This window comes from Taeniopygia guttata, chromosome 10 (genome assembly GCF_048771995.1).
Source record: "Taeniopygia guttata chromosome 10, bTaeGut7.mat, whole genome shotgun sequence".
NCBI lineage: Eukaryota > Metazoa > Chordata > Aves > Passeriformes > Estrildidae > Taeniopygia > Taeniopygia guttata.
In genome coordinates this window covers 11028012-11054844 of record NC_133035.1, presented here as the reverse complement: position 1 = coordinate 11054844, position 26833 = coordinate 11028012, and the positions used below count along the sequence as shown (strand labels likewise).

General features: G+C 41.5%; 1 protein-coding gene and 1 long non-coding RNA gene across 7 annotated transcripts in view; one reads left to right on the top strand and one right to left on the bottom strand.

The window, feature by feature from the left end:
* The window catches only part of PDE8A (phosphodiesterase 8A), a 142072-nt gene that overhangs the window by 90773 nt on the left and 24466 nt on the right, over positions 1-26833 (bottom strand). For 2 of the 6 annotated variants that reach the window (XM_002197013.7, XM_072934059.1), the window contains exon 1: positions 24483-24866. The exons of 2 other annotated variants lie outside the window; for them this stretch is intronic. In XM_002197013.7, coding sequence (XP_002197049.3) covers positions 24483-24743 — 261 coding nt within the window. In that variant the 5' untranslated portion in view covers positions 24744-24866. Of the gene's footprint in view, positions 1-24020; positions 24149-24482; positions 24867-26088; positions 26143-26833 lie in introns of those variants that run through there. 2 more of the 6 variants (XM_032750307.3, XM_072934062.1) reach the window with 2 other exon arrangements.
* On the top strand, positions 24584-25915 carry LOC140684821 (uncharacterized). The gene is made up of 2 exons (XR_012057627.1): positions 24584-24719; positions 24860-25915. It is a non-coding gene; the product is annotated as an uncharacterized lncRNA (long non-coding RNA).

The following is a 26833-nucleotide window of genomic DNA, read 5'->3' as shown; positions in this document are numbered from 1 at the left end:
CCCCTGGGCACTCCATGGCTCACTGCTGTCAGTGCTGCTCACCTGCTGCTCACAGCTCTGCCCATGGGGATGAGGCTCGGCCAGCCCCACTCCCAGTGACCCCAAACTGTGCCACGACACAGCCCCACTCCCAGTGACCCCAAACTGTGTGTGCCACAACACAGCCCCACTCCCAGTCACCCCAAACTGTGTGTGCCACAACACAGCTCCACTCCCAGTCACCCCAAACTGTGTGTGCCACAACACAGCCCCACTCCCAGTCACCCCAAACTGTGTGTGCCACAACACAGCCCCACTCCAGTCACCCCAAACTGTGTGTGCCACAACACAGCCCCACTCCCAGTGACCCCAAACTGTGCCACAACACAGCCCCACTCCCAGTCACCCCAAACTGTGTGTGCCTACACACTGTTGGTGGCTGACACAGGGGAGCTCACACCCAGCTCCCACTCCCTGGGTTCTGCCTCACCCCACAGCTCCTTTCCTTCCTCCTCCTCGCTAACCTGCTCCTCCTCTCTGCTTTCTGAAGAATGCAAAGGATCATCATCTAGAGACTTTCTTTTTTCCCCTAAACAATCAGTGTTTTTAAACTGTGGATTATCTGTGCTGCAGCTTATGTGCATGAAAACTAACATGCTGTTGTTTAAAATCCCCTTTTTTTAATAAAATGCATTAGCAAACGAATGTCTATTCATGTAAGGAAATGATGATCATTCTTATTTTGGACATAAACCTAGTATTTTATCTAACATAGTTTCATTTAAATCTTACTAATGCTGAATGATTGTGGAAAAAATGGGGGGTTTTTTAAGTCTTAGAGATTTACATGCTTATAAAACTATTTTGCTTTAAATCTCAAGCCGGGCATAGAGTAAATTTCTACTCTGCTTGGTTAAAAAAGGTATCAGCTTACCAATTCTTCTTCTGGGTACAGTAATTTCAAGACAAAATTAGGTTTACTTAATGTAAAGGCTCAAATTACTTTAAAAGACAAGAAAAGGGATGTATTTCACAGCCTTATGTAATCTTTCTTCCTATGAGTTAACTTTCTTAATCAGTTTCTTACTAAACAAGACACCAACATTTTGCATCTCTCTGTGTACACAAGAACTTCACCAAACTGGATACAGTTACAAAATGCTGCCTTTTCTTAGCAACATTTCCTTAAAGTGATAATTTTTCATGGCGTGCTCTTGAAAAGCAATCATATAATCTAGAAAATATGTCATATTTGCAAACTCTTTTGCTCCACTTGCTTCATGGAAAGGAAGAGAGCCCTGTTTTCCACCAGCAGCTGTGGTTTCCATGTCACTGAGGGGCACAGAGCTTGGCTGTACACCCAACCCGCTGACTCATCAGAACTGCACTTGGCTGCAGAATGCCATTTTTTGTTAGATCCACATGTGATTGACACAGACCAACAATCTTGGGTACAGGGCTCATGCTAATCAGCCACATACACAAACAAGAGTACTCAACCCACACAAGTTTATCCAATCTGCATGGCCCAGAAAATAGCTGTTCATATCCAGAATGTTGATTTTTAAGACTATTAACTATTTCTTCTCTACTTTTTTTTTTTTTCTCACAGTGGCTCGAGAGCCATGTTTATTTCCCTGCCATGAAACACCAAGGAAGTTTTCATTTAACAAACCCATCTTCTTTTAACACTAGTCTGTAGCACTATTTGATCAAGGAGAGCTTGTTCTCCAAAGCAGCTAAGAAACCAGCAGCCTTCTTCCACTCAGCTGCAGATGACCCTAATTCTGACAGAAAAGCAGGTCTGTGCCGTCTCATTAGCAACGTGTAGATGCCTGACGTTAGCTGAGACTGTACAGCAAAATTTTGAAAATCTAGCTGTTATTAATTTCCTGAACTTCTCTCTATTTGAATAGCAGTTAAAGCATCAATGTGCCAGCTGAAAGATTAATGCCTCATCAAAAGGAAGAGCATTTGTCATACTGAGGTGGATCATCAAAAGCAGGACATTGCTGCTGTTTTATCCAGAAAATATTATCTCCTAAATCAGGACTGTGTACATGTTTTAATTCAGTAAGTGAAAAAAATTAGCTAATCTTGAATAGGAAGAAAAGATATGTATCACCATGCACATTAAAAAGTTTGAGATTTTCTCAATATAGTAAGCTGTGGGAGTCTGCAGAGCTTCTCCAGTATTTTATAATGATTTAGGACATAGTTAAGAGGTATCCACTCTTGCAGCTACCAAAATTTTTTAAAATACTGTTCATTTTCCAAAGGAAGAGTATCAGTAAATTGAGTGTCATGAAGGAATAGTTTGCACAGAAGCACTGAAACAGTCTGAGCCAGAAAGTTTGACTGAACTCTCAGCTTTAGTTAAACTGTGCCAGAAATAAATGGGAATAAATAAACAGATTAGGCAAAGAAGGCAGAAGAAAGTAATAAGCGCCGTTAACGTAATCTTCACTTGAGGAATGGGGCAAATGTAAACTGAAAGGGTCTCTGTGTGTAACAGAGACTATAAAAGGAAGACTGTTTGGTATTAAAACTGTTTTGTGTAGGCTTTTGAAGAAAAAAAAAAATCCAACTAGCCATCCAAAAACTTTACACCTGGCCTGTGAACACGTTTGGTCCCATGAAGAGGAATAAAGAAACCCCTAAACCTCTAAACCCCTAGAGCTTGGATATGGGGCCTTTAGGCTTTGCTGGAAACCTGAACAATGGCTGAAAGATCAGAGCAAACACCATTTTCCCTGCCAGACTCTCAGCCACGGCCTCGGGAACTCAGGCTTTGCCGTGGGATAGGAGATTGCTGTGGCAGCACAGTTGCCTCCTTTCACAGCTTGAGCCCAGGAACCACAAGGGCCCTGCAGAGGGGGAAACCTCAAACTGGCAGCGTCTAATTTGGTTTTGTTTATGTTCCTATGTTCCTCATTGATCTGCACAGGGCTTAGAATCAATAGCTAAGACCAGCAACCTCCCCAGTACAAACTGCAGAGGCAAAATAATCTTAGAATAATTCTTCTGCTCCAAATCAGAAGGGACAATCAGATCCAGCAGCTGGCACTGCTGGAAGTGGCCCCAAAGTCCACTTGTCACAAGTCTCTGCACAGAGATCCGTAAGTGTTTTAGTTTGGTGCTGCAGGCTGGGATCTGTCAGTCACAGCACAGGGTCTCCCAGTCTTTGAATAAAGCAGAACAGGCAGCATCCATGCAGGTAGTGCATCAACCCCATAATGAGGTGAAACAGGTTCTCAGTAGAACAAATGTAAGGGGGAGGAGAGGGAGCAGAAGAACAACAATGTTGAAAATAATCCTTTGGGAACAGTTTAACCCCCAAGTGACTGCTAACAGAATCTCCAATTAAAAGATACACTGACTTCAAAACAAGACATGGATGTCTATCCTTTAACAAGGACAGGGACTGAATAGCTTGGACATGCCATATGAGAAATATCTGACAGTCACTGAGATATGCCCCCCTAGAGAAGCATTCACAAACTCCCCAGGAGACCAAAGCACAATATCTAAATAGTAAGACATCATCCTGCTCTCACCACATCATCTAATTTTTTTCACATATCTTAGACTCTTAACTGCCTTCTATAAATTCCAATATAGATGGCAAAGCACAGCGAGTGGTTAGAAAAGCCCCTTTGTATTTGCTTAAAAGGAAAACAAGTCAGCTAAGAAAGCCAAACCAAAATATCCTGCTTGCTGATTTTCCATTAGAAAAAATGGGACATTGTGGGACTACCCCAGGTCTGTGATCCGGCAGCGCGTCCACCAAAAAACGCATGATATTTTGGAAAGTCTTTTCTTCCTAAATAAGGATCCTGCAGATTTCAATGCTATCAGCCTAATTTACAGGATACAGGTATTAGCTATTCTTTAAAACAGGAGCCCTTCATATGCAGGGTACCCTCATGTGTTTCATCTTACAGAGAAATCAGACTCATGAAACCTTTCTAGTGGTACAGATCACACTGCCTTTATGAAGCCCCTGGAAGACCATATTCCTTCTCTTGTCACTTAGGAAGAAATTAATTCATCACTGAGCAAAACCCAAGCACCAGATAATGTGCTTTTCAAGCACATGGTATGTGCATTTCCAGCCAGCAGGTCCTATGCACCAAGGTATGACCATCATTTAACAGATGAATGCCCAGTATTTGCAGGTGAACCAGGGTTCTTCACATTATGGAATAACAAGTGGACTTTAGCACCTTCAGAAAAGAGAGCACTGAAATATTAGAACAATTTAACAAGTCCATGGTTTGCTGCCTGTGAGTATCCAAGATCCATGAAAGCATGGACACGTGATGCTGCGGCCTTGCTCCTGGGCTGTACACAGAGCTTCTGAAAGCAATTATCTTCTCCCAGTTCCATGTTGTATATTCAGGATTCAGAGGCACTCATTAATAGTATTGTAATATTTTCCATTTGTTCTTTTTCCATTAAAGTTTTTTCTCAATGCTAACAGGAATTTATTTTTAAGGTAGTGGCAATGTAGGGTAGCTTGCACAGTGCATGGCTTGGCATGACCAATTCCCATGCTTTCAGCACTGCCAGGAACAAGGGCCATGGTTAAACAGCCAGGAGAGATCTCTGTCAGCAGCTGGAAAAACCTGCCACACGCTACTACTCTCCAATAAAAGATCAAGGTAGCAAGCAAAGAGACACTTCATCACTTAATTGCAGCAACAGCCCTCTCCATAACTGATCATTCATCCATACCTTCAAGTCATGAATTTTACTGTACTACAAAATACTTGCCTTGCTCATTCCTAGAAGTTAGAAGTGAAAGGAAAGAATAAACCAGACCAATGGCTTTGGAAATACATTCTGACTTCAAAAGGGCATTTGTATGTTGGTAGCTTCCGAAACAGCAAGAAAACTACAAACAGCAGGAGGCTGGGAAGACAGATAATTCTGGAGACAGACTGCAGAATAAACAAATAAAAATTCAGCAGATATATTTCTCATATTTCTTTAAACCAAAGTCCCATCTTTTTTTGTTGTTGCCTCTACAAAGGATTAATCATAACAGACATTTTCTGCTGTCATTGAAGTAAGGAAATAATAGAAGTGAGAGGACATACAGGAGAAACAGAGGCCATCAGCATTTTAATAGAGCTTTAAAAATTCTATGAGGAAAAAAGTACTGGTTAATAACATATGGTTTCACTTCAGAGATTCAAATATTGGCATTGAAAACAAGAAAGTAGAGGAAGTATGTCCTATAACAAGAGTATTTTTGTTGGAATAGTCAGTAATACATGGCAAGTGGCATAAGCTTCATTAGTACTTCCACAGCCAGAATCTCTTCTTTCCTTATGCAAGGCAATGCATAGGGGCTGAGGGTGGTAAAAGAAACTCAGCTGTTTCAGTAGTGTTTGGTTCAAACTAAATCATCAATAAGAAAAAAGAAACAGATTTTCCTATACATCTGCTGTCTGGGTGATGTTTCTCTGAGACCTAATCTACTAACTTGTGGACAAAAACAAGCTTTTACTACTGTTAGCTCTGCAAAACCAATATAACCATGGCTGAACAAGCTGGAATTTTTATTACTGGCAATGAAGTAAAATTCAGACAGTAAACAGCTTGATTGTCAAACCCAAATGTGTGAGTTGGAAAGACTGGCTGCTAGAAAAATCACCTTTCGACTTGTAAATTTAGCAAAGTTTTATCAGAAAGACACGGACAGAGTGCAGGATCTCCTGCTGTGATTTTCACAGCTACTTCTGGAAACAATTCTGCTGTAGAGTTACAACCCTCTGCCCTTTCTGCCAGCCTCATCCACCACTCACACCCGCAGGAGCAAGCTGCAGAGTGTGCAGGGCTCTGAGTACTCCTGAGGTGTGCCAAGACCATGCTGGATTACTCGAAGAGGTAAGAGATGGAGTAAGAAAAGGTGCAGCTTCCTGGGCAGCCAGGGCTCTGCCCTGCTACACTCTGGGCACTGCGCCCTGAGAGAAAGATCTTCCCATCTTCACAAGACCAAAAAGTGCAAGCCTAGAAAACCCCTAAAAGCCTTGCTGAGCCCCTGTAAGATTCCTGCACATTGAACTTGCCAACCCTTGGGGTTCACTCTGCTCCTGGCAGGAACTGGAGCCCTTCTCGCAGGGCTGGGGACCTGCTGTCCCCTCTGCCAAAGGCAGTCCTCGGGCAGGCTGAGCTGAACAAAAAAGGCACCTCTGTGCTCCTTTCTCATCTTCAGCTCCTCAGCTTTTGCGAGGGGACCCACCAGCAGGATGCAGGGTGGTGTGAAGGACTGAGTTTGGTCAAGGACTGGAAGCAGGGGAGCTGCATCCCCACAGTACCCTGCACACATCAGTGCTGATGCTCACACAGCTCTCCAGCTCAGTCAAAAGTAATTTATGCTTTTCTGGGTATTACTGCTCCACCTCTGCCCTTTAGATACAGCAAGAGTTTGTTTTTTTGGTTTTTTTACTGGTTTAAATGAGGAAGAATCAAATTGGAAAAAGCAAATCCCATTAATACAGTCCTCTACACCTGAATGTGAGATAAGTCTCTCCTGCCTCTCTGAAAACAAAAGAATATTGCCACTTGGCCCATATTAAAACATCCTTCTATATCCAGGAAACAGTTTTTTAATCTCTGCACAGCCTCAGATTGAGCCAAGAACGTGAGTTCAACAACAATCTTCTATGTATCTGACTTAATCCCAATTTAATAACTTAAACCTAAAGAAATAACCTTTTTTCCCAGGGCATTGAGCCACTCTAAGGTCAGCATTCTGTTTCAAGAGGAGCTGCCAGCCCCCTTATCCATCCTTTAGGGACTCCTTCCTCAGATTATATGTGGACATTGCCCATTCCAGCAGGGAATAAAAAATCGTTATGAGAAGATGAAGTCCCAATTTAGACCATATTGCTTGAGACCATGCTTTTGGATATCTTCCTATCAAGATGTACTTCAGGTTATTCCAGCACTTGCCTTAGGATCCAAGATCTTATCAAACAAACCTAGGGTTTTTAATTTTTAACTATTGTTTTTTTTCTAACTACCAGACCTAGCATATCAAGTACTGAGGCTACCCTGGGCTTCAGCCGTGCCAGGGCTCCCAGCCCACATCCACTGGCCAGCAGAGCCCCAGAGAAGGGCAGGGGCAGGAAGGAAGCACAGAGGACTGCTCCAACCAGCACCAGACAGGAGCACTGGGAATGCTCTGGTTAACTGGTCACCTGGGTTTGTTTCTGAAGGAATATTAGTGATTTTTTTGCCTAATTTTTTTTTTTTCTCATCAGTGGATAGCTTCAGTTTGCTGGCTTTATTGTTAATTTCATTTTTTCACTGGATACCAATGCTATCATTAATTATGCCAGCAGACAAGACATCTATTTCTGAACTAAAGTACTTCTAATTGCAATTCAATTCTTGTGCTCTCCTTATGCATAAGGAAGTTTATTCTTTTTTTTTATAAAGTCCATGTCATTACAGGGAGTGAACTGACAGAGAGTTCACTTCCTGGCATTATCATCACTGTTTTTATTTTTACATTTGTACTGTGTGAACATTGAAGTGTACAACAGCCCTATAAACAGACAGGAAAATATGAGCCCTGTCCCAGTGAGTTTGCATTCCAAGATGGGATTTCTTGTTAGCACTAATTCTTTCCACTTTCCTAAACTAATTATCAAAAACAATTACAAAGACCTGTGCAAACTATGTGTGCTGTCGCCTGCTAACACAAATAAGATGTATCATTACTTGGGCTTTTTCCTAAATCCATCTTCCACAATGCAGTATGACCCTCTCCAGCAACATCCTTGGAACAGAAGTTACAAACTGAATTCAATACACTGCCAGTCATTCCAAGCACAGCCAGTCATTCCTGAACATCAGCAATGGCATCTGAAATTCTCAAACTATTGGACTGAGAAACGGTTTTTAGATATTTTATATATATTTCCACTTTTTTTTTTTTTCAAATATCACATTGATTAAGCTTTTGAATAGCATGTTGCTTCAACAAGATTTGGTATTATTTCTATCCAGAAGAAAAAAAAAAAACCACAGAAAAATAACCACAACTCAAGTAACAAAAAAAAAAAAAAAAAAAAAAAAAAGCTCTCACAATTTAGACAAAGCTAAATAGCTAAATAAGAATTTTTAATCTAAAAACTATGTTTAGTCCTTGCACCACAGTTGCTTATCTGTTACAAAGCAGACACTACAGCCTTGACTGACCATTATACATCATTCAAAGTTAGCATTTTTCTATTTGACCACCTTATCTTCCTTTATCTCCCTGCCTGAGTAAGGAGACCCACGAGTCACTATGTAAAATATCATTTTAGATCCTAAAAGTCTTTGCCAAGGCACAGTGTGATCAGTCTCAAGGATTTTTCAAAGAGGAATCTGGTGGGTTTAAAGTGATGGCTGGAAATACTGAAGGCCTTTCCCCCACAACTCTATTTGTCTGTGCTATATTTGCTGCTGCTAAGTTGCTTTAGGGTAATTTCTAATTCTATGATGCTAACCTTCTCTGGGGAAGGATTGTAAAATTTAGAAAGACCTACTCAGTAGTCCTAAAAAATCTGTTGTTTGACTAAGAGCAGTTAGAATCAAGCAACTGCTTTCTCTAAGGAGAGGGGTATTTCCAGAAAGCAAGGAAGTGCTGACCCAAAGATGTAAATCCCAAGTGTGAAACAGCATCAAGTGAGTGACATGAAAACAGGCAAGGGACTCCTGATTCCAGGGCATATGAGGACAGAGTGGACCACAAAAGACTGAGCTTGCTTAGTTTCTGGTTGGCGGGTGTTTACCCTGAAAATGCAAATGCATGATCTGTGGAACAACATTGTCATGAGCTTCAAAAATTAAATAGCCTAACGTTTATAGAGGGAGACACAGTTTAGAAGGATGCTATAAAAAAAGGCAAAGAAAATTTAAAGAGCAAAAAATAAAACAGACACAGTAATTAGAGTTTAGGTTTGTTTTCCGTGGACTGAACTGGAAGATGACGAAGTGTAAAAGAAAAAACTCCTGAAGTTCCCTACAGTGCACAAACCTGGGCTCCAGAATCTGGGTGCAGAGACAGGAGCAAGAGGCTTCAAGTCCAAGTCCAGCCCATGGCCCTGGCTTACTTACAGAGCATCACTTAAATGAAATATCACCCCACCTTCAATGCAAGCTAGATGAGAGTCAGGTCTCAGTTTTTTCACACTACTCAAAAGGAAACAAAGAGAACCAGTTTGTAGCCCCAGATCAGAGTAGGGAGCTCCTCGGAGAAGCTTCATAAACAAAACAGCACTTGTGGGCCACCTTTCAGTAATGGTCACCAACTCTGCAAGTACAAGAAAGAATGGATATTAAACATATAAAAGAACGTTTAATTACATTAGAAACACAGTGAACTTGACCCCATGAAGAAAATGGGAATTATGGCAGTTATTGGGAGTGTATCTGGAGGAAAAGTAACAATTTCTTTCACCCAGTCTTTGTCAAAAAAAAAAAAAAAAAAGCTGTCACAAAACCAGCTTGAGCTTCAATACTTTGGGAAGTATTCCCAGTAAAGAGAAAAATCAATTTCCATTTTAGATCAAAGTTCAGTTTGATCACAATTATTTATGCATATATCCCCTTTATACAGCAAGTATCTGAACTGACATGGTTACAAAAATATATGAAAATTATCCAATTTTTATTATGAAATTGCGTCAGCACCAGCAGAATCATACAAGACTAGGAGTCCACAATTAGTGTCATTTATGACAATTTCTATTCATTGTTAAACAACTAAAATTCATGCCCACAATCTACAATCAAGCAATTTACCCATCAACTGATTATTTATGTTTTGTGCTATGAAAAACAAAATTATTTTTCCCCCCAATATTACTTCTTTTTGTTAAGCAACACAAGAACACACCTACAATTTAAAATGTCAGTACAGAAAACATTTTAAGCATATAACAGCACTGCAGTTTTGAAAGCTTTATGAAAGATGAAAAATATCATTTTTCTAGTACAGCAGATTAGAAGTAAGTTTACTGCATTTTAGCTGAAGCTACAGAAAAAAATTACTGGTTTGTTTATTTGTGTTTGTGTACACATCTATGAAAATACTCCTCCAGTATCAAATTGATTTATAATAATGGCCTTTTAAGGACTATTGACCTTGCTGCAAATGATTAAGAGTACACTGTGTACTAAATAAAGATTTTCAGGGAGATATCTGTTTACTAGCTATACCTCTTTGTAAGCAGGATTCTGCCATTTCCAGGATAGTGTCATATGCCAGGGGGTGGGAAGAAGCTGGACCTTCCTCAAAGACCTTCACTCACAAAAGTACTTCATGAAAAAAAAGTGCTCAGAGGAGTTGATATCAGCTTTGTCAGTGAGAGGAGACACACTGTTTGTAACCCCCCAGAATTACACATATATGCATTTATGAGCACTGGAAACATGAAAATGGCAGTTGAAGGTAGAACACAGTAGCAAAAAGAAGAAAAGGGGCTGAAGGAAAAAACTTCTGCTACGTGTGACTGAACAAGTTAAAGAAAAACTACCAACCACCACAGATGATAAAGCCAGAGAAGGTTAAGCAGAAATAGTAAAATGGGGGGTTTGGCACAGAGGTAGCTGTGGTGTGACAACATTTTTATCACAAATTGCCACCATTTGGCATTACAATCAAATTGTCACCAAATCACACCTGATAATTCAGTCTCTCCCATACTTATGGTATGTATTATTATACATACTCATCCCATACTCAAACATAAATCTGGAATCATTTAGTGAGATAATTACTAACATGAAGTTGGTTCTAAGTAATAAAATTAATTAACTGATACTTCAGCTTTTCCTTAATAACCTGGAGTCACAGAATGCAGAGCCACTTACAGCCTGTTCTGAAGAGCAGTGTCCTATAGCAAAAGGCAAACAAACAGCAACAGAGGACAAAGGCCATTAACAATCATTTATTTGTCCTAATTCAAGGACTGTTCCCTCCTCTGTTTGTTCTACTGCCTGGTCTAGCCTACAAAGTCTTGCTGACAAAAATTACCTTTTCTTCCCAAAGGTTTGCAAATATTCACATCATGATTTCACACTTCAGCCAAACTATTTCCTGTTAAATCTGTCTGTCCAAAAGAGGTAAAATTCCAAAAAAGCATCAGTGTGGTGGCAGCATTCAGAGTGCTTGCAGAGTTCCTTGGAGCTCTCACTGCTAGTAGTGCTGGCTGTAAAGGCCTCATAAAAGCAGGCAAGTGGCCCAAAGGCATCAGCTGCCAGAAACTATTACAGTCCAAAGGCTCAATGAGGAGCAAAAGGCTCCATGTGCTCACTTCACTTCCATTTTTCACTTGCACACTCCTAAATTCCTGGCAAAAGAATAACACAAATGTCCTGGGAAATCTTCTTATTGCAAACGGAGCTAACATTAGCAAAACTCGTTTTACTGGTATACTTTATAGCAGCTCTTCAGCTGAAACAAGCTATTCTACCAAAAGCATGCTTCCCTCTACCCATTATCACTATATCCATAATAGAGATCTTTTCCAAAATAAAATATAATTAAAACACAAATCTCTCACTGATATTTCTAACTAGTAACATTCCTCATACAGTCCTGTCCTTGACTGTATCAAGACTTCACCTAAACGTGTCCTTAGTATAGTTCCACATGTCAAGAAATACAGGAAAGCTTTCTGTTGTGGAAAAAGTTGTACCGTTGTATTTTTACTCTCAAATGGCATGAACAATGCTGCAACAAGCACAGTAGTATCAGTATTGCTGTAATTAGAAGAGGACTTTACCCTACTTATGTCAGTAAGAAATCTTCTGAAGAACAGACCATTGCAATAAGTGACAGTGAGGTGAGAGGAGATGCCTCAGCAGTTAAGATTCTAAACACTTGTTTCTGTAACATCTGATGGGTCCTGTCAAGATCATGGGAAGAAGAAGTTTGCAAATGTTTGCAAGAGTGTTTACTCTTTTCCCAAGGACAAACTGAAGAAACCCAACTAACTGAACTGCAGTCTCCACGTGGAGTCTTAGTAGTGCTCAGATTAAATTTTCTATATTTCAGGAGAGAAAGGTACTCAAGAAAAAGCACAAAAATAAATATCCATTATTTTATAAAGAAACAGCTAAGAATTAAAAGAATTACACATGTATTACCTTTTTTTTTTTAAGTTTTTAAAAAATACAGTAGATCTTCAATCACAATCACACAGGAGCTGCAATCCACTAACTGTTTTAGAATGCTTATGCTTTTTATCTAAAAACTGAAATAACTATGAAGCTCCCCAACATGCTGGGACAGCCAGGGGCTCTCTTTACACACTTTGCAAAATAACACCCTCTCTTACCACATGAGTTCTTAATTTCTCAGCTCAGAAAAGCATACAGCACTTTCCTACAGTGCATAGCTGGGCAGTTCCAGAGCCTGCTTCTTCACACAAAATCTTTGAGAGAAGACTGGTAACTAAACTTGGCTTAATTAAGTTGACAATTTCACAGCTACTTTGAACAGCTCATTAACTGCAGGCTACAGCTTCTTTGCAGCCAAGGCTCCACAATACATCACACAGTGAACCTGCTGACAGGAGCTACAACTTCCAACTCATGTTTCAAGAGATGAGATTTATTACTGAAGTCCTGCTTCTTCTAAAACCAGATCAGGCCTCATATAAGAGACACTGAAAAGACTTTTCTCTTCAGTACAGTGCTACACATCACTGCAGAGAAACTCTGCATGTTAAAGGCAATGCTGTTTTACATGGGCTGCCAGGCTGAGAGTGGTGCTGGGGTGAGGACAAGTGGCTCTGGCTGAGCTGCCACAGCTGAGGGTTTATTAAGTCAGGGAGTTGTATTCTATTTAAATTAACCACAAGATAATTGGCAAACATCATGTACCTATAGATATAGCCCTTGGACAGTCTGCCCATGTCTGTTCTAGGACAAAAGTATCTGTATTTATAGCAATCAGCTACTCTGTGTTTAAGAACTTGTGTTTAAACAAATTACTACTGCTGGCCTCAGATCCTTCCTCAGTACAGAGGTCAAAGTTTCCCAAACCTAACTCAGACTCTTAAGGATATGAAGACCTCTTGCAACACCCAGCAAAAGTATAATTATGCTGTAAGCCATAATCCCTTTACCCTGGCAATCCTTTGTCATGCTTTTTTCTCTACATGATTGATTTATTGGTTTGCCTTTAAAAAATCATTAAACTATTTCAGGATGGGCTAAAGGACCCTCCTTTAGAAGAATCTCTTAGAAATTCTACCTGCTGTCTTGGAATACTCTGATGTTGGAAAAGATGATGAAACAAATGCCAAGACTTTCACCCAGACCTTTCTGAGACCTTTTGCAGATCTTTACCCTCTACAAAAGGGAGAGGAAAAAAGAAAGGAAAAAAAAATTAGGTATTATACAAATCTTTGTACCTCTTACAAAGTGGCAGGAAGCAATAGTAGTCAAGCATTTAGAGATTCCCAGGTAATATTTCACATGAGTATTAACTGAGTGTACTGTTACACGGGTAAGTGGAAACCAGATGCCAAAGTAGTCAAAGTGATTGGCCACAGCCAGGGAAGCACTGCTCAGCTTTCAGGTGAGCCCAACACAATTCATTTCCTTGGTACCTTTGTCCTGGAATGGAACAGCCTTGGCACAGCAAATCCTAACAAGTGGATGCAGCTGGGTACTTCTCTGATCAGTCAGCTGGAATATCAGTCAGCTGGGGAAAAAATGTAAGGGACCATTGACCAAAAGCATCAGGTTTCCTGAAGGGGGTTGATAGTTCTTCTTTGCAGGTCATCCATGGAGAAAGGGCAAGAGACTACACGGCCTCACTGCTAAACACACACTTGAGAAAACAACAGACTGAGGAAGACTGTGTCCTTGTTCAAACTGATGACTGGAGAATTTATGAGATTTCTCAACTTTTTAGGACAAATCACTTCTCCATTACTAGGTAAAATATCCCTGTGGAGACAGCTGGGACTTCTGCAACTAAACCATACCTCACAGAGACCTCTGAGCCTTGCCAATGCTGGACCCCACCACTCACACTCTCCCCTGACCTTGGTTTAATTTCAGAGGGACTGACAGAGCAGTGCATTGTATCAGTGCATCCTAACCCACAATAAACCCTATGCACCCAGCAAAAGGGTGAAAATCACAGCTACCTCTTAGCAGCCACAGCCTGCACGTCTAGCACAGCTCAAAGGCTCTCAGAAGAAACGGAGGAAAAGATTGCCATTCCCTGACCTGCACCAGGTCTGGCTTTTTTCCACAGTCTTAGACTTTGTAAAACAACCAAACAAGGTTACCCCACAAAGCAAAAACTACCCCAAGGACAGTGTCCCAGAAACTTAGCAGGGCACAGCAGGAGAGAGTTTATATTGCCCAGAGCACAAGAGAGCCTTGTAAGAGCTCTCAGCAATCACAACAGCCAAGATAAAGTTAGCAGAAAACGTCAGAGCTATGTAACCTCCAAAAATAAGTTGCTTTTAGTTTAATTGGCAGAATAAGATATTGCAATTTCAGCTTGGTTTTTTGACAGTCCAGCTACAAATCTCACTGTAAGTAATTCATAAGAGAGCTAAGCTTTTTAGAAAATGTGAACTTCAGTCATGCTTCTCTGAAAATTTGGTGGTTGGCAATGTTCCCATGGTCACACTGTGACCAGAGGCTAAGTCTGAGGATGTGACAAGCTCTGGACTTCCCACACCTCCCACCAACCACTGGCAGGGCTTGCTCCCTCTGCCCCACTCCCACTCGAACTCTGAGGCTCTGCACTGATACAAACAAACAAGGAAAAAAACCCTTTCAACTGTGTTACAGAGAAAAAAAAAATCCGACTTACAAACAGTAACAGCAGAATTATGTTTCTTAGAAAACTATCACAAGCTGATACATCAATATTTAGCTCTTGGAACCAAAAGTATAGAATGCCCAACAAAAATTTCTTTTTTTTAATTATTTACTACCAAACCAGCAGGCTGCCACTACTGCCTGTCCTTCAGGGCCAGACAGTCCCTACCCCTGCCCTTCTCACCAAAGCCAAGGGGGAAAGGGATGGGTCAGCTTCCTCACTGAGCCACTTCATTAGCTCAATGAGTTTTAGGTAGGATGAACAAGGACCATAAAAGCTTAATCTCTCTTATCTCCAATCTGGCTTTTCCTACTAGGTACCACTGCCAAAGGCAACTGCTTTTTGGATAAAACTTGGTTCCTAACAAGCTACTGCTCTAATACATTCATTCTAAAGACAATAAATTTTCAGAAAACTCTTAAAAAGCGGTTGCCCCATAGTAAAATATTCCCTACTTTGGAAGAGGCACAATGTGATATTATCTGCTGAGGGAAGAAGCGTCATTGGTAGGCTATGAGTGACAGCAGTGCCACAGAATTGAGCTGACTGTTCTCCTGACAGATCTCAGCTCCAGCACTGCACAGCAGGGAACAAGACCACCACCTCCAGAACTGAGGACATGCAATATCATCACTAATTGACAGTAGGGGCAGAACAGCCCTTTCATCTGAAATTCCACAGAAAGCAGATCATTCCTGCCAAAGACAAAAAAAAGAAAACCCCATGTATTAAGTGAAGGAAAAGTTCCAGCAGCATCAATGGAAGCATGAAGCAGTGTCTGAGTTCACAGGACTTATTCTTCCTTTTGTTAATGAAACAAAAGCTGTTTGGGTTTGCAAAACCCCCTCTGCCTGGCTTTGAAATGTTTAATTCCTCTAAAATATCAATTTTACCTGGAGGACACGCTGACCTATGCATGGAGAAAAACCTAGCTACCCTGGTCGTGATGTCCTCTTCAAAATGCAAACCCATATTTCGTTTTCATTCATGTTCCCTGCTTTCTCTTTCATTGTTTGTTTGTGGTCCCTGTAACAGTATCTGCAGAAACAAATACATCAACCATTCACATTGGTGGTGCTGCAGCGATAAGTATGTGCTAACACTGGTTTGGAAATGAATCCCCATTCACAAATTCCACTCAAGAGTACAATTTTTCATTGCACTCGCCAACCAAGTTTCAAAGACATAAAACTAAAATATTGGTAGCATATTACATGGCAAAATGGTGAAAAATGAAAAGTAAATCAGAACGTTCAGACTAAAGCCAGAAGAGGAACACGAAGAACTCTTCTCAGTTTTGTACCTTTAAATAGATCCCTTGCATCTTCCTCCAAAGCACACTCTGCTGAGGGTTGGAGACAAAGCCTGCACAACTGGACACAGCTTGGTCTGAGTGCAGCCCTTGTGTTCTGGGTACATGGTGGCCCTGGTCCTGCAGGACACAGAATGCACACCAGGCATCCAAGTGGCAAGCTGGCCAGGCAGGACACACTCCCCAGGGCACGGCTGGACCCTGCTGCATCACTGCTTACAGAATGATCCCTGGGTGCGCGTGAACAACAACACAGGTATAAATACGTGGGGAAAAATTCCTTTTGAATGCTTTGAAATGTACGATTTTGACTTCATGAGTCACCACTCTCAAAGATCTTAACAGGGTTGAAAGTGTGTCATTTTAGTAACAATTTGGCCCACTAATAAATCTCTTCCGTATTTGAAAATAATACTTTGCTTTGGTTTGAAAAATAAAAAGCAGCTATCTTGCCAGCAATTCCACTGCCATCCACACTTCAGTACAAGCTCTGGATTCCAGTATTTATGGACCTACACTCTGATACTCATCCTGTGCTGAAATATTAATCTTTGAGTTAAAGCTCATGGAAAAGTGCAGTTTTTACCAGGCAGTTAAAACGTGTGCAGGACACATCGTTTTTGCTTCAAGTTACCAGAGTAATAGATGTGGCTGTCCTCAACCATCTGTGGAATTTCTCACCAAACTTATGAAAAGTTATGAAGGAATAAAAAAAAAAATATCAGCTCAACATTGCTTTTGACCTACCTACATATCCCCACAGATATGTTTGTGCATTTAAACCTGGAATTAAAACCACTGCTGTAAAACAGAGCTCTACACCTCAGTGTGTAGAGCTCTAATAACTCTAATAATTAAGTGTGAATGAGGAACATCTTTCTGATGATGCAAAAGTGTAGCTACTCCTAAATACAGGAAGATTGCTTTCAATGCAGATCAAGGTTCTTTTGTTGTGCTTTAATTAACAAATTAGCTCAGTTTTTTTCCAAATAAAATTCTTATAAAGAAGGTTTACTTTGCCAATCACTTATTGAGGTTGTTTTTCTGCTTAAATTTTATTAGACATAACATAATCTCAGACTCAAAGGCAGAACAGGGTAGTAAATGTGTAACTTTAAAAATAAGTTGTCTTTTGGTGGCAAATAAGATGGGGCCTAGCCTCGTAAAGTTTCCAACACATCCCAGCAGGGAGCTAAAGGTCACTGCTAACTCAAAATGAAAACAATGGGAAGTAGAGGATGCCATTATTTCATATTTGTCCAGTGATTCTATGTTTTCTTTGTATGGATTTACTTAGGAAACTGGGAAGTCTAAAACACAAAAAAAAGATTTTAATGTCACCATTTTACCCATAACACCAATAAACTGTTCATTTCACTATATAAAATGTTTTATTTACAAAGCAAAATACATCTTTCTTGAAAAAAGCATATAAAATGTTTGGTTCCCTATGCAACTTTAAAATTAACATACAAAATAATTCTGCTTTTGCCAAAAAAAAAAAAAAAAAAAAAGTAAGGTCTCATTTCCAACAAAGAAACAGACATGACCTAAATGTGTTAAAATCTTATTTAACAAACAGATGAATATATATCCTGATTTAAAAAAAATCTGGAAATAGTATCAATTTAGCTCACTCAGAAATGAAAGACCCATTTGGCCAACAAGGAGATTTTCTTTACACCAATAAAAATATGTTATCCCAGTTTCTCGGGGTCTAGTTCTCCAAAATTGTCTATCAGGTAATAAAGTGGGAGAACTAAAAGCCACATTTCCTGACACTCCAAGCAAGGGTGGGAATCCTTATTTGAGTCCCTCATGCTGGAATCGGTCTTTTCCATGAGCAACATTTTATTCCCAAATCTGCTTTTAAATCTTGGATATTCCTGTTTCATTCCAAGCTCTTCTGACATGCAAGGACATTAACTCTCTACATATATCTGCAGACTACTTTTGAACATTGAAAACACTATCAAAATCCATCTCAAATTATCTTGTCTACCACATTCAAAACAGATATAACCTAATTTATGTCAACACATTTCCATGTCAAAAAGCAGGTTCTAGCTCTCTTCCTTTCTCCTGGAACAAAGCCATACATGTGGGAGCTGGCTTACACAATGCTAAGCCTTTTACTTTATGTAGAGTGACAGAGTTAACAGATTTCACAAGAAAGAGAAGAAAAGGGCCTGGGAGTTTGATGTGAGGCCAACAGTACAACCCATAACAAAAGAGAACGGTCTGGAAGAATGCACAAATTAGAGACTCCACTATTTAACTTCACAGTGAGTGTAACACCATCATTTGTTACATTTTGGCCCTAAAGGGGGTATCCAGAAAGAACCTAAAAAGGGCTGAATGCCGAAATCTTTTTGCAAAGCAGAGTTCTTAAACATCACTTCCTCGGTGCCTTTGAAACTTAAAAATCTGACTCTGGGCAATAAAACTATTTAGCATGTCATGCACATTAAAGCTATTCAATTTGTATCTTGTCATCCTGTGCCAATTTAAATTACAGTTAAATGATGATACCTAATTATTTTGCCCAAAGAGCAGATAGCAATGCCACAGGACCAAGCCAATTCCCTCTGAAACTCCACTGGATGAATGGGTCTTATATATAAAAACACTGAAATTCACATGGAAAACTGAGCTTGGGACATGAAATCATGCTCTGTGTGCAACCTTGGAAACATTGCTAACAACATTTTAAGTCCATCCGTGGCTGGTAAAGCAGTTTACATGTGGGCATAATATATCCATATACACCACCAACATAGAACACAATGCTAAATTGTTCTCCTACGTGTGCAGGTGCTTCTGTGGCCCCCTGATAAAATGACAATGTAAATCTTGTATTCAAACTATTTCACCTTGAGGCCATTCTGCTCATTATCATATTTGTTTTAAGATTCTTTCACTTTTTGCTGAGAGCTATAAAAGATTTAGCTGTCCATATCTCACAATACTTATTTCTTCTTTGAAGACTCATTTGAAAGTTGAGATTCCAACTGCTCAAAACGTGTGGTATTTTCAGTGTATTGTTACTATTGCTTAAGTAAGCCAATTCTGGAGTCCTTTCTCAATGTGACAGCCAAGAGAGGTGAACAAATGTTCATATAATACTAAAACAAAACAGCTATTTATCACTGTTGGTAGTGGTGACTGCTGGATATAACAATTTCAATAGATGGTAAAAATAATTCTCATTCAAATACCGCCCCCTTTCTTGACATGGACGTTTACATTTGAACATGAGGAATAAGTATTAAAGCATGCAAAATGGAAAGCAAAACAGTTTTCAAACAGTACTTTTTCTTAGATTCAAATGAACCATGAACAACTTTCTTAATAAGATATTCTTCATTGTCACATAGATTGTAAGCATCCTCCAACCTACCGTTCATTGAATGAGAAGCATTTCCAAGCGGGTGTAACCATTTCATATCTTAAACTTAGAATTTTGAATGTAAAATCTGAATTGCTGGTATCTTAAATAGCAAGGCAAACTTGTTAACTTGCATTGGAATTTCACACCACAGGTAGTATTGGGAATGGTAAAAAATCATTAATACATCACCTCCTGTTGTTCTGCCTGGCTTTTAAGTACACTCTACAAGTAGAAAATTTCTCACTGTAAATGTACTTACACTTCAATCTGAGCCATACAATTAATAATACAAAAGGTACAACACAATAAGAAAAATATCTAGAACTGCAGAAATAAAGGCTTGATTTCAATGTTTTAACTTCCTCTATCGACAGATTCAGTTGGCAGAAAAGGAAAAGTTTAGTACTTAACTACATAAAATGGCCAGGGAAAAGACACAGATCCAACTCAGACAGCAGCACTGAAGAACAACAGAAAAGGCACAAGAATTTTCAGCTGAGTTTCAGCGAAGTTTTACCAACAGTAAATACTCCAAAAATTCAGGGTCTAATCTTGCTCATCTTGGTCACACCAAGAATTGCCCTCAGATGCAGTGACACATTTTGCATGAGTTGGTTTGCATGCTGAGAAGGGGTACCACAGCTTATGCTGTCTTTGTAGTGTTGCCATCTATATACTGTGAGTGATTCATAGTTTGGGGTTTTTCCAATTTACATAACAAACAACAGGAAATTTAAAAATATATAAATTAGACCTAATTATGAGTCCAGTTCACACGTTACTACACCACTTCACTTCATACAATTTAAAAATTAGACTCCCATCCCCTGAAGAAAGGATTCATGCCTTACAACAACAGCATTAAAAGTATCAGTGTGAAAGTCTGGAGCCCTAAAGAATGGGAAAAGTTCATGTATCTCAGCGTGGGAAGGATCCTCTCAGTGCAAGCAAGGATCTCTGCACAGGAGAGCTGACGTCAGTGGAAGTGGGAGGGAAATGGTGATGGAATTTATCGGGGAAATGATTGAGGACAGTTTCAGTGGGAACAGGGAGGATTCAAGAGAAGGTGGATGGCCTCAGTGGAAGCATGGACAGAAAGTGTGGGAGTATCAAAGGGAAGGAGTGCTCATGTATTCCAAGGGAAAGGAATTACCAGACAGGGAGGAAAAGAGCAGACAGCTTAATGGACTAAATAATGTGCTGTTAACTGCTGAAATGAGATCCACTTCAGCACTGCAGGTGCCATATAGCATACAGCCTATGCAGAATTATGCAACATGGGTTTGCAGTGACTGCAAAATTCACAGGCAATTTCAGGGCTTGAATGCAGAAAACTTACTGGCTGTAGGGACATGGATTTAAACTGGCTGCCCCACATTCACATTCAGTCCTTCTGACTTGGGAGTAATTTTAATTTCAAACAAACAAAGTACGGATTTACTCTCTGATCCCCTTGCACCCAAATGCACGTATTTCTGCATTATATGTACCAACAAGGAGAGTTCCTCAAGGAAAGAGGAAGGAAATCTTACATACGTAAAAGAATGACAGAGCAAAATCAAGGTGCTACAGTGTATATTAATGCACTGGAGAAGAGCCACACACACACAGGATGTTGGGATAGCTTATGATTATGAATATCCCAGCCAATTCTAAATAAATGCCCATTAAGTCCTTATGCCTTTCAGCATTTACTCCACTTATGTTATGGATTAAACAGTTATTATTCTAATGGTGTTTAAGCAGGTTTCTATAAATCCAAATACCTTTATCACAAATTCAACTACAAAAATATCTGAAAATCATAACAAATATATATGAAAAGGACAGACTGTCACAATTTTGAGTCAACTTCCTTGAGATTTTTATGTAGCACTGGATAATCAAACCCCAGTCCTTGCATCGAAGTCCTGCTCATCTTTCACTATACAGGGTTTCATCTGCAGAGGCAATACATTGAAAATTAAGGGAAGAGTGTCCATGGCTGGTTTGCTGTTTAAATATGGCACTTAATCCAAGATGCTCATAATTATTATATTATTATAAATAAAAGCCACTTACGAAAAAACTAATTAAGGAGGGAGATACAGGTGCCATGACCTAAAGGAGGTCTTCCATTTCTCACATACTGTCACCATATTCATACACAGCAGAAATAGGTATTGGCATTTACCTCTGCACACACACACACTTTCAGGATTATTCTGCAAATTTGGGTGGATTAGAGTTTCCTCATACTAGAAAAGAACACGTCACTTTTTTAGCTACAGCTTATAAATTGATACAAATCATGAAATACAGTATGCTCACACCACCCTTCCAAAAATGATCCTCTGCTATTTGACCAGGAAAAAGATATAACAAGACATGAACACAAAACCAGAGTAAGTCAGGGGTTAATTAGCAATAGTTGTAATGCCATTCTACAACTAACAAGGGACTTTTCTGTCTTTTTTTTCTGACTTGAAAAATGTGCACTATAGCTAGCAACTGATTCAGTAATAGCAATATTAATAGTAAAAATTATTGCACTATGCATTATACATGTTTATTAATAAACTTAAACTAATGCCAGCCAAAGTGAAAACATGAAATTTACACAGGCCAAGTTTTGTTCATAGCTCTAACACAGCATTCTGTTTGCTTTAATTTGAGAATATACACACAATTTGAGAATATTCACACAAATTCTGGGTGACACCACCAGTGCCCAAAGCACACTAGGTTTGTAGTAATTCATGTTTGTATGAAGGAATCCCAGAGCCATAAACAGTGTACTATATACTCTGAGAAATAGCAATGGTTCTTAGTAGCACCCTAACTCTTACAGTTCTTCCTCAAGTCAAAAATCCTTTTAATTACAAAACAGCACAACATCCTGCCCAATGCTCCTTTTGCATTCAGGAATTTCAGGCTCCTGCACATTGTTTTCAATTTTCTCACACTTTCTTTCTTTCCAAACAACTTCACTGTGCTGTGCAAACTGCTCTGCAGTGATCCCTCACTCCAGCACAATCTCTGAGACAGCACAGTTATCTTGCACTGCAAACCTGATTGAAATACACACACTAATGATAAAAGCAGAGAAAGAAATACCACGCTGCCTGACAACTCTAAAGGCTATGACAGGATTTTGCACGTGAAAATAATGTAGACATGATGTGTCCAACAGATTTTGTATTCAACTGATCACAAACAGAACTCCATTTTCATTTCTCAGAACCCATCTTTCACAGAACTGTGCTAAAGAGTGATGACAAGGGCAGAAAATGTGACTGAGTGATAAAAATCTGAGTGACTGTCAATGAGATGACAGCATGCATACAAACCAAGAGCAACCTATAGTGTCTGGCTGAAGTATCCAAACCTAGTAACAAGAATTTGTACAAAGTTCTTGAAGGTGAACAACAGAGTTTAACTAAATTGAGACTGCTTCCCACATGTGTTTCTAGAAACAGGTTTGAGGGATTTTTCCCCTTAAACAATCACACAGAAGCCAAATCACAGAACAAAAATTTTAAAAGACTACTTTTGATTCAGGTTTTGTAACATGTAATTATAATCACTATTAAAAATTCAGCTAGCAAAACAATTGTCAGGACTTAGATGACAACTTAAGCTTCTCAGCGTGGCTGCTGTGTTAAACATGCCGTGAGCTCATCTATCGCGTGTGAACAGGGCCGTAAAGTTCATTTCCTGTGCAGTGTTGTTAACACAAAAATCTACTTTACTACACCACCATTCAGTTTCGTGTTCTGGGTTAAGTACTGTTAATTCCTCACCAGCTCACTACTCTCAAAGTGTCTGCTAATTTACAAGACTTTTTTAAACTATGAAATTTATTAAACTATGACCAAAGTTTACTAAATCTGAAGGAAAACAATCAAAGAAAATCACCCACATAACTGAAGTAAATTATTCCAGGTCAATACTCTAAAAGTTGTCTTAATAAGCAAGTAAAAACCCTAAGAAAACAACACATCATTAGAATTTCTGTTAGTCTGCAAAACACTTGACATTCAGCTATATCTCACTTGCATCTCAAACCTGCATCTTATATTTACAGTATGTGTATCTCAGTTCTTATCACAGCAACTAGAACAGATCAGCCATGATATAAAATATCCCCAGGACTGCTACAATGTACATTTGCAACTACTAATTTTTACAAAATATCTTCCAAAAAAAAGCAAAGATATAATCCAAACCTACGACATTAAGAGCTAAAGTACAACTCATAAATAAACAGATAGATAAAAAGCAAGCAGACAAACAAGCACTCCAAACCACCGTCTCACTTCCAAGAAAATAATCACAAATCACAATTTTTTTCAGTATGTGTCTATCAACTCCATACAGTCTTGCATCATACCTCTACTCAAAAGCATGGGTGCAAATACACGGGGAGAAAAAAGGCAAAAAAATACTCTATTTGCAGCAACAGAGAAGGTCAACAAGTTGTCAATGTAAATCAGTACCCAGAGCAAAACACGCTGCCGCTCTCCCTTCTACTTTCCAAATGGAAGAGGTATGCAGTGACCAGCCCAGCCCGCGATCTGCCCCGCTTGCAAAGGGGACAAGCCCGACCAGCCCCGCGGGGCGGCCCGCACCGGGCCGGGGCTCCGCGCATCCCCCGCGCCCGGCGGGACCCCACCGCGCCCGGCGGGACCCCCGCGTTCCAGCAGCGCCGGCCCCAACGCTCCGTGAGGACAATTAACACCGCTCTCCTTCCCACAATTAGGAAAACTCATTTTGTGGAGTGAAGAAAGAGGCTTGGGTACCTCTACAAAGTCGCCAAGACACTGATTAGTTTATAAACGAAAGTAAAGCCCAAGCCAGGAAAAGACCCCGCACAACGGCCGGGAGACTCCTCGGGCTGAACCGCTACAGCCAACTCCTGTGCTGAGAGAAACAGTGCTCGTGTTTAGCACCCTTTTTACCTTAACATTGGATCTGCCGGTCTGGGCCTCTGCCTCCATGCTCTGGCTGTTCTCCCTCTTGTCTTTCTTAGAGGAATTAGTCCTCGCCTCATAAGTGGATGTGTTGTAGCATTTAATGAATAATCCTGGGACGGGGTTGCCTTGCTGCTGCTGAGACATGGTTGTGTTGGTCTGGTGAGGGAAATTGTACTCCTCAGACTCATTGCTACTGTGACAGATCACTCTGCTGTCAGAGAGGTTGGTGCTTGGAACACAGCCCATGCTTTGTGGCCACCTGGGGAATACTTCTAAATTGTATATATATACGTGTATATATATATATATATATCTTTCCTTCCCGTTGATATTTTCCCCCTGCTTAATTTTTTTGTTAACAGGTTGACTCTCTCTCCTGCGTCTCCGCTACACTCTGAAGCATTGCCATCGGTCCCTTCTACACCACCAGAAACGTGTCTGTTCTCGTCCTCCAGGAAACAGGTCCTTTTAGCTCAATCTCAGCAGTGGGCTGGGGAGCTGGAGGGGAGGGAAGGGGGGAAATCAAGAACCGGTCGACTTCGTATTTTCACAGAGTATTATTAATTTGTCTAAGCCATCTGAGAATCTTGATAACGTTTTCTTTCCTTCTTGTAAAAGCAGGAAAAAAAAAAAAAGAGGGGGAGACGGAAAAAAAAAGGCAAAAATGACCCAAAAAAGGGCAAAAATTAAAAAAAAAAAAAAAAAACCAAGCCCCAAACCACACACACCTCGGCGTCGGCTCGGCGCTCAGAGCGGCCGGGGGCACGGCACCATCTCCTCCCCCGAGCCCGGAGCACGGCGCATTTTCCACCCGGGCTTGCTCCGCGTTACCGATTAACCCGGGACCGGGCCGGGGGCCGCTCCCCACCTCCGCGTCCGCGCTCCCGCCGAGCCGCGCTCACTCCTCGCGGTCCCACTCGGCGCTGCGCTGTGCCGGGGGTGCGCTTTGGGTGTGTTTTGGGGCCAAAAAAAAAAAAAAAATCACCGATTTATTAAAAAACACCAGCGAAGAGCGAAAGCCGCCCGGCCGCCCCGGGGAGCCGGCTGCGCTCCTCACGCCGCGCTGGGCACGTCCCGCGCCGCCTCGGTCGCGGGCGGGCGGGCGGCCGCCGCGGGGGTGACATTCAGGTTCCCGTCGTCGGAAGGAAGGAAGAGCCCCCCGTCAGGCGGCAGCGGGGCTCTCCGGCCGCCGCAGCGGCATCCCGGCTCAGCGCCGCGGGGCAGGGGCGGGCCGGGCCGCGGGGAGCCCCCTCGGGGAATCGGGCACGGCCCGGAGGGCTTCCCTCAGCCGCGGGGGCAGCCGGCGCGGCGGGCGGGCGCATCAAAGGGCCTCCGTGATGCGGTTGATTTTTTGGGCAGAGAAGTGATGCGAAACGGCGAGAAGGGAAAAATTAAAAAATAACAATAAAAAAAAAAAAGGGCGAGAAAAATTAAAAAGAGCGAGAAGTAGAAGGAGAACGATCCTAGCGTCCCATCCCGGCGGCAAGGGCTGCAGCGGCGAGAGCTCTGGTTCCCGGGGCCGTGGTGTCTGCATCCCTCAGCAGGGAAATGCCTGGCTCCCCGCAGCCGCCGTCCCTCGCGCCGCGCTCACCTTGTTATTATTGATGTTCCTCAGCGGCGGCCGCGGCCCCTCCGCCGCCCCGCCCGGCCGCCCCGCCCCGCGGCTCCCCCCGCGCCGCCCCGGCTCCGGGCCCGGCTCCGGCCGAGCCAATGCAGCGCCCGGCGGCGCTGACCTCCGGCCCGCGCTGGCGTCAATGCAGATCAGCGGCCGCGGCCAATGCCGCGCCAGCCCCGCCCGAGCCCGCGGCCCCGCGCCCGCACCGCAGCGCGGCCCGACCCCGCGGGGCGCGGGGGCCCCGGGACACCGCCTCGGGCAGCCAGGAGCGGCTGCCCCGTGAGACACCTGGTGCCCTGCCTCAGAAACCGGACAACGGACTCGGTTGTTGCTTCCCATCGTTTTCCTTTTCGACTCTGCCCATGCCAATTTCTTTGAAAATATTTTTGAAAGCAAAGCCTGTGAAAAGGGAAGATGGTGCTATGGGTGGAGCCAGGCTCCGGGGCTTGGGAAATCAACTGCAGGCAGACTTTTCCTGGAATATGTATGTAAAATAAACCTTTTCGGTTTCTATATCATATGAAAGTAACTGTGCTTCCTTATCCTATAGATGTGCTGGGAGACTAGATGTCTGCGTGTACTTTAAGAGAGAACATGCTGTATTTAAAGCCCTTCAGACACCATGCCCAGGGCAGAACAAGTTACTGCCATAGACGATTTTGTTCAGAAGTACCAGCTCAAGTGCAGCCCAGATTCAATGAAAGACATACAAGTGTACACT